Genomic DNA, 8,770 nt, shown 5'->3' on the forward strand with positions numbered 1-8,770 from the left:
CCAGAGCAATTGTGATGTCATTTTCAGTTGTCAGCAAGCGGCAAAATGGCCGCTTTCTGGTATGGATAAAAACTGCTGGATTTTGCTGCTTAACTCACTCAATTAACACAATATTAACCAAAATACCACATTTCAACTAGTGGGGCTGTATAGAACATATTTTTGTCAAGAATTTTTTTGTGAGTTTACTTCCACTTTAAAGGCAGAACTATTTCCTAAAATGACAACTTTAAAGAAACAATCTTACTATTTCATTGTTCACAGACTTATTTTTTTTTTCAAAATCAATCAAACTAATGAAGCGTTCGAAGATTGTCGGAAGTCGGACTTTTCCGAGTTCAAACCAGGAAGTGTGTGCGGGAACAACCCCTTGAACTCGGGAAAAAAAAAAGTACCCCTACTTCACCGACGGGCTACAAGTGATGTCACTCTACAATGGTGACCCCTTTGGAAACACAGACTGTGAATGGTAAAACACAATTTACTCGAGTATAAAACTAGATAGCTTTCTTCATTCATAAATACTGTATTCGACATAACTCCACAAAACGCAACATACGTGACAGTATGCCACTATCTCCCTGCATGAAATTATACGGTGAACTACTGAACTGTGTGGAATTGAATGCTTACGAAATAAAATTAAAATTGCAAAAAGGTAAGTTTGCTGGAGGTCAAAATTAGTTTTGAGGACCAAAAGAAAAAACAATTGATCACTATGCGCCATTTTGGTTGTTTACGTTCCCCTCAAACACGTTCTGGTCAGAACTGGGAGAAACCAACACGGATATATCCGACTTCCGACCTTACTCGAATGCAGCATTAGTCAATGAATTGCTACAACAGGGTACCATTATTATTTGTAAAAATTCTGTAAGAGGTCTGGGAAAATAAATGTCTTGTAATCAAATTGGTTTATAGCTCTCCAAATATGAATTAAAATATTTTTGTGATGTAATTTGTGATTTACAAGTGATGCACATAATTTTCACAAGATGAACACCACTGCAAACTAGACTAAGTGCAATTTCTGGAGAAATTGTGTGGGAATGCTGAAAGCTGAATGTTAAGATTTGAACGCATGTGGAATGCTTATAAAGTAAATTGAGAGATGAATTATGGAATGGTGACCTCCTGGTTACTGGAGAATGCATTTTACCAACCGTGCCAACGAGCAGTATCAAACACCTGGTAATGATGATAAGTTCTATGTATGGAAGTGGCTGTAGAAAGTGACACTTAGAAATAGTTCAATACTCAATCCCATTGAAAATGAATGGGGAAAGTTGATATTTAACGTTAAATTGTGTGGATACTGTAAGTAATGTGGAATCAGACGATATATACACCGGGAGGCGTGATTTTTGTTTGAAGCAAGTTGAAATTTGAACAGTGTAAATTGGAAGTATTATATAGGAGTTGTTACATGGCAAAAAAATGTGGAGAATAAAAATCACAATAACATATGTGGGAATGCTTCAGCATAAGCACAACAAGAAAAACAGATTCCTCCTGATACTCAATTCCTGTCTTGGATCAGTACACGTCCATCCATCCATTTTCTCAACCGCTTACTGGATCAGTACACGTGTTTGTGAAAACTTGAGTGCACTTGTCACTTGTTTTCACCTGATCTCCGGTCTCTTCTCTCCCCCTGGCCTGCTCTTTTGCCCCTCTATCAAATCGCAAGTGCATGACTTACACGACTCACATGATTTCATCCCTTCGCCATCCCTCGCACTCCGCCGAGGCTCACATCAATTGATGCAAACCGCACCCCAACTCACATCCAAGGACTGCTCCGGTGGATTAAGGAGGATTCCCAAACCGATTGCTGTGCCTCATCCAGCTCTGTCCCCTGTCCCTGTCTTTCTCCATGGGATTATCTCGCCAGAGGAATCTGAATGGCCTGTCTCCCCAAATAGACACGGGGGACATCTGATGGACAGCTGTGTGGCTATGAAGCAGACCTAGCCTGGTCCCGGGATTTACCTACAATAACTCATAAGATGCTTGAAAACCTCTGTGGTGGAGCCAACTTTGCAATGTAATTTAAAATAAAAAATAAATAGAAATAAAATCAAATAAAGCCACCAGAGGTTCAGTGCATGGACAGATCTATAACCTGCAGATTTCGGTCACTAACCCTGATGATTTTTTAAAGAAAGAATTGACAAAAACTATACTCATGTAGAATAGTGAACAGGGTAGGTAGCTTGTAGGTAACTGTTCAATGCATTTTGAATATCTGGTTGACATCTCATTCAACAGCAATAGAAAACATTGCATGCAACTTTATATTTATTGGTAGTAGTTATAGTCAAAGTTGTAGAAGTAGTAGTACACAGTAGTTGCATACAATCTAGTAATAGTAGTAGTGATATGCAATCATAGTGAGAGGATCTTACCAGTGACAGAAGAAGCGACTGCAAAACGATGAACAAAAATCAGAGATGAGCGCAGCAATTTGGTGGCCCTCTATTTAACCGCACCTCCCATCATCTCACTTCCCTCGCTCCTTTGTTAGTGGAGGCTATTATTAGTCTCCTCCATTTGTCTCGCTCCCTAATCTTCGTCTGCCCCCACCAAACCCACCAACTTCTCCCCCACAGATCCATCTTAAACCAGGGATAAGCCACAGTGATGCTGCCAGCTCATGAGTTTTACTGATGACAGATTGATAAAAAAAAAAAAAATAAATAAATAAAAAAAATTGGTTTTGAACTTGGTAAAGAAGTTTAGGCTCAAAATTTAAAGTTGATTCTCATTGCGGTTGTCCACTCGCAGCTGAATAAGCCAGGCCTTTGTTTTTAATGCTAGGCTAAATTTGCTGTCAGCAGTCAGCTCACTGATGATCAGATGTGTGGACGTTAGTTTGACAGGAACAATATGCAATTGTCAACACTGTTTAGTTCTCTTTTAGCTTTATCTCTGACCTTTTTTTCACCACATGCAGTATTTGATTGACATGATGTGCAGTATGGATTCACTCATTCATGAGGGTCATAGATTGAGCGATAAGATCGTATTTCCCAGCGCTTTAGCCAAGTGACATAGTTTACAATTTGTCACAAAAAAAGTAAACTGAGGAACATCATTTTTGTTGCGTTAGGTCTGATTTTTTTTCCTTTTTTATTTTTAAATACATTTTTGGATGCGGAATGCAAAACTGATCTCAGTTTTTCTGTATCACATCAAGTTTTTTAGCGATAGGGATGCCCATTTTCTTAAAAATATATTAAATGAATGTGTATATGACTATGTAAAAAATATATGTGTAAAAGACTAAGATGTAATAGTTACAACAATCTTTAAAAAAACAACATAAAACAAAATAAAACATCCAGCAGTTTGCCCATGGTTACAAGGTTAAGAGTTCAGCCACCACTAATCCTCTTAATTCCTACTACGCTAGCTTTCTGTTTACAACTATTGATAATACTGACCGATTGGGAGCTGTGCACACCTCTCACCGCACTGTCTCAAATGTGACTGCACAAACAAGTTGCCATATAGCAAAAAATCGGCCATGGCATTTTGACTTAGGCCCACCGGCCTGGCCCAACATGTAGTTCTGCCGCTGGTGTTTATTGATGATGTTTCAGTTTGCTATCTATATTTTAAATGGATTAATAGACTGGTGCTTATAAATTGCGGGCCTTGCAGTCTCTTGTGGTAAAATGTAGGAAAATGATAATGAAAAAGCACTGGATCGGCACCAAAACAGGCCGGCCTGCCAGGCATCTGCCCGGTGTGCCAGATGGCCAGTCCATCCCTACACATCCATGAGTCCAATCGAATCGTAATCAGCTCTTCTTGCTACAGACTTACTACAGCAAATCTGTGGTATTTTGCTTATCTGAATGGCAATCTGTGTAGAAAAAGAATGTGCTAGAAAAAAACTGATTTCAATTTTAGAATCAACATGGCAATTTTCGTTTTAATCAGCATCAAAGTCTAACTTGGATTTTTTTTTTCAATTTTTTTTTTTTCAAAAATTGTTCCCCAGTGTGCTGACATTTAATTGTTCTGATAGTGACAATCCAGTCGGTCCCTCACTTTATAGAGTGGTTATTATGGGTTCATTGCATCACCGATTTTTTTAAAATTGTAAATACAGTTACTTAACTACGTCTCTGGTGAAGTAAGCATTATTAGCTAATTTAATATAGCCACTGGTTAGCACAAATTGTGATTGAATAGCTTAGTAACAAAATACAGTAAAGCAATGTACACCACAGAGGCTAATGAACTAGCCAGAAAATGGTACTTTCTCATATTTGTACTTCACATTTCCTCATAAATTCGCTTCCATGTCACTCAACCAAGTAGATCCCTTTGGTATACACACATTTATAGTTACAGTTATCTGTAGAATGAGAGGATGTTGACTCGTAGACAGATAATATTTGCACTTCACTTGTATGCTATATATGTAGTGGGTTGGTGATGGTGTTGGCCTAGCTATGCATGGAACATTGGTTGCTACTTTGCAGATTTCACTATTTCAGGGGTAGTCTGGAATGCAACACGTGATAAACGAGGGATTACTGTACATCGCTAGCATAGATAGATGAACAGAGATGCTGTACATTATTTGCAACATATACATGGCTTTTTGGTCCATTGTATCTTGAATCAAATACCTTTCAGGAACAGTACTTTGAAGTTGTTAATATGTTCCAAGGCAAGATGTATCCCTGTCACTTTGTGGGATCTAAAAATATAAATCATGAGTACGCACACACAGAGCTGGAAATAGGATGGATGCACCCTCTAGTGGTTAAAACAGGAAATACACTGGCTCCAAAAAACTTCTGAATTCTTGGTCACATTAAGTTTTAAACTTTCACTTTTCAGGTGACAGTCAAGTTTTCTGTAGTATCGCTTACAAGCATATGTTACCACTTACCAACAGATATTCAACATTTAGGAAGTAATGAGGTGTACATGTCTCTTTACATGAAGCTCAAGTTGTTTATCCAGAATCAGAGAGTACGTACATGGTGTCTCTCTTGCCTTACCGTTTCCCTGCTGACTCACGAGGTGTGGCAACAGCTTTGGGGTTTTCCAGTGTAATGAAAGACGTCCATGACACAATAACCCCCCCACCCCCCGACTTGGACTCTGCTGCACAGCTAACACTCAGACTGTTGTTTGGGTGACATGCAAAACAGGCTTCTGCTGGGGCTGTCTAATAAGAACCAGCTGATCGGGATACTTTGCTATGTTTCACGTATTCAAGTTAATCACCTCTGTGGGCTTCTCATTTAACTTTTATACCTAAGTTGGCCTGAATGCAGCCTGGATTCATGAAGTTTCATTCATTTGGCTACAAAAAATGGAGCCCACTGTTCAGTATTAGAATTAGTATTAGTAATGTTTTATTTATACCATACAACATTTTATTTAATAGAAATTGTACGATGAATAAGAGCAAAAATAGTTATTCTTCATGATAATCTTCAGACAGGCATGCAAATCTTATCAGTCTGTATTGGTGTCATTTTTAAAAGTCAGTCAACAGCATTTTCCCCCATTAAAAAGCAAAGACATAAGACATAAAGTGACTTGTCAAAGACGTTTGTGAAATATCAAGGCACACACGGTGAAAGAATCCAAGGGCTGCTGTCTTGGCAACATATTATCCACATTGTCAGAAATAACAGAAAAGGTTCTCCGTCTATAGAAGAGTTAGATGGACTCCGCATGCCAGCATGAAAACGTTCATGTAACACGTCAACTTCTTCATCCCGTCATTTGGAAAAGACTCTTGGTTCACTCCAAGGATGTAGAATTGCTGGAGAAAGACTAACAAAACAAAACACATGCTTATCTATCAATGTAAATACGACAGCAGCTACACAACACTGTTGCCACGGCTACTAAGTTAATTTGGGAAGTGGGCTACTGGGCTCACTTAAGGAAGCGTCGCTGCAGATTCCTGGCCTGTGAGCACATAGTTCAGACTTAAACATGCACGTCATGGACATGTGAAGTTTGTTGCTGTCAAGGCTGGCCTGAGAATTTGAACATTTTCATCAACCAACCTATATTTTGTATAAATATACTTGTCTGTCTTGGGAAATTGTGATGTAGTTTGCAAAGAACAGACTTTTGCTTTCAGTTTAAATAAGGTTACATGTCGGGACAGTCGAGCAAACTTCCAGTCAATAAGTCCAAGTGTCAAAATAATGTCCTCTGGAAACGAGTGTGTGGCTAAAAATACTTGGCTGCCGACTCAGGGAGAGGTTGGCCAATGTTGTTACACAGGCTCAAATGGCAACGTAATCACGGCTTTGCGTGAGACTTTTGCTTTTATGTAGTTGCTGGGAAGACTGCGTCACCGACGAGGCTCCCGACAGGGAGAGGCCACATTTCAAAAACATCCCCGCCATGCGCCACCTCATCCTTAACAACAATGCGGATGTTTTCATTCCGTTCTTTGAAGTGACAATTAACACCTGGTACAACAGGCAGATGAGGCCTGTTACTTAAGAGGCCAAACGTCTTATGACAGACACCCTGAGGACTCGCATTCATCAAATGTGTCCAGATTCCACAGTGCTTTAAATTATTAAGGACGATTGGTGTCAATCTGACATGCTCAAATTCACCTGTCCAATCCTTATAGTTATGTATCTTTACATTTTGTCTCAAGTTACCCTAACTGTCCGCAACATTAGACACATCATATCTAATGAGATCATGCCTAGACACAGTTCTAATATTTTGCCCCTTACGTCAATGCAAACACACAATGAGATTAGAAACTGCTCTGCATGACTCAGAAGTAAATGCAAACACAATCTTTTTGTTTATTGGTATGTTATTGTTTGTACTGTATGTTTTGTAATGATTGTTCTGATTAGACGGCAGCACGGTGATTGTGTTGAATGTTCATTGAAAGTTTGAGGGTATAGATATTTTAATTCCTTATTGATGCTAAATTTAAAAACAAATTACATCTCTGAAAACTTTATGCTTTAGAAAACTTTTATTTCATGAAAAAATCTGATAAGGTCACGTGATCCACAAGGTCACTTTCAAGGTTCACTATAACAACAGTCTGAGATACTAATATGCACCAAGCTTCTAAATGATTTCCCTTTTCAACAATACCTATTTTGTGAAGATTAGTAGGCTACTTCATGAGATATAAGGATTCAAAAAAGGTGGCCATGCGCCTTTTTGACAAAACATGTCAAAATTGAATCGGCAGGCCGAAACCCCTGCTCCAATTCACCTAAAATTTAAGATTTTGTTTTGTGCCATCACTATCAACTTCAAGTACACCAAGTTTAATTAAAATCAAAATTTGATTGGCTAATGTTTTCGGATTTTAGGATGGCATAAAACGACCAAATATAGATGTAAATAGAGATTGATAGTTAATCAGGAATAACATGGAAAGCAGCAATTTGAAAGAATGTGTTTTGTTAATTAACAATATTAGCAAAATTGCATCACTGTTTGGGTCCAATATTCTTTTTTTCTTTGCAGTGGGAGTAGGCAAGTTCAAAAATGTTTTATTTAATTATTTTTTAGCCAAGTTATCAAAACGTTTATTTTAACCTAAACAAATGTCAGTATGAAGTAAAACTTAATTTTTACTGGCTACTTGTGGTAGAAAGTCTGTACTTTTAACTAACTAACTAACTATGAGAAGTACCGCCGGTAATACTTTTATTTGTCTTTTCTAAGTAAACGTCCACTTAAGTACAGAATGGGACATTTTTTGCCAGCTCAGTCGCTCATGTCTTCTTCATGTTGTACCTTGTTACAAAGAGGTCACATCTCGTCATCCTCGTCGGTGCCGCTCAGGTGAGCGGTGGAAATGAGTCTCTTCCTCCCAGTCTGCACGGCTTGCAGGTTCTTGTAACGGACCAGAGCCAACGCGATCTCCGCGTTCCACGCCGTACCGTCCTGCGGACAGCGGAAGTCGATTTCCTTGCCGGTGGCCATGACCACGGTGAAGTACACCAGACCCCGCTTGTACTCCACGCAGTCCACCGTCACCATGCGTTCGAAGAGCAGCTCCTTGGCTCTGGAGCTCGAGCTCCACGCCGCGCAGGGTGCTTGGGCTGAGGCAGACTTTCCCTTGCAGCTGCGCAGCCGGAGTCCGTCGTCTGTCAGCACGCAGCGCTTCTTCTTCCAAAGCTGCAGTAGACCCCCGCTGCGCTTCTCTAGCAGCCCGTCTCGCGTCACTTTGGCCGGGAGGGACATCGCGGGAGCGCTCGGACACCAGAAAGGCGGTCAAATCCACATCCCGCGTGCTGGGATTACATCGCTGCTCCGACTGCTGCTGCTGCTGCCTGCCCGGATAACGTGCACTCGTGCAGTCAAGTCACTGGATGTGTTGGAACATGCCCAGCGTGGAAAAGAGGAACATCCCCCGCCCACCTCAGTGCACCTGTTCACAGAGTGTACACCGGACACACCCTCTCTCCTCATTCGTGACATCTCAAGACGCTGCGTTGGCCAGTGAGACCGAAACTAAACGCAATTAAGGTAGGACAAGCTTTTCCGTTTTACACACTAGACCAGTATGGGGTTGAGTCAATAGGCCACCAAACAAACACTGGACCGTAACATGCACGGGCGCCATGTTGTCACTCACTTTGAGGGATTAGTCAAGTGTGGATATGTTTGCTGTGCTAGCAGTTTTAACAGAAAACTCCCTCATTCAGTAAAACTAATATTCTGATATGTCCGGCCATTTTCACTGAAGCAACCCCCTTTTACTGCCGGCAGTTTTACTGTATTTTGT

The 8,770-nt window shown here is 40.2% G+C and overlaps 1 protein-coding gene across 1 annotated transcript; it reads right to left on the bottom strand.

Annotated features, from left to right (window-relative positions):
- Positions 1–5,361: 5,361 nt before the first annotated feature.
- On the bottom strand, positions 5,362–8,439 carry phlda3 (pleckstrin homology-like domain, family A, member 3). Its single transcript, XM_077515314.1, has 2 exons — positions 7,777–8,439; positions 5,362–5,811 (listed from the first exon to the last, which is right to left on the bottom strand). Exon 1 carries the CDS (start codon positions 8,224–8,226, stop codon positions 7,792–7,794), a length of 435 nt encoding a protein of 144 aa, XP_077371440.1. The 5' UTR covers positions 8,227–8,439; the 3' UTR covers positions 5,362–5,811; positions 7,777–7,791.
- Between the last annotated feature and the right edge of the window lie 331 nt (positions 8,440–8,770).

Source organism: Festucalex cinctus, chromosome 2 (genome assembly GCF_051991245.1).
Source record: "Festucalex cinctus isolate MCC-2025b chromosome 2, RoL_Fcin_1.0, whole genome shotgun sequence".
In the NCBI taxonomy this organism is placed as follows: domain Eukaryota; kingdom Metazoa; phylum Chordata; class Actinopteri; order Syngnathiformes; family Syngnathidae; genus Festucalex; species Festucalex cinctus.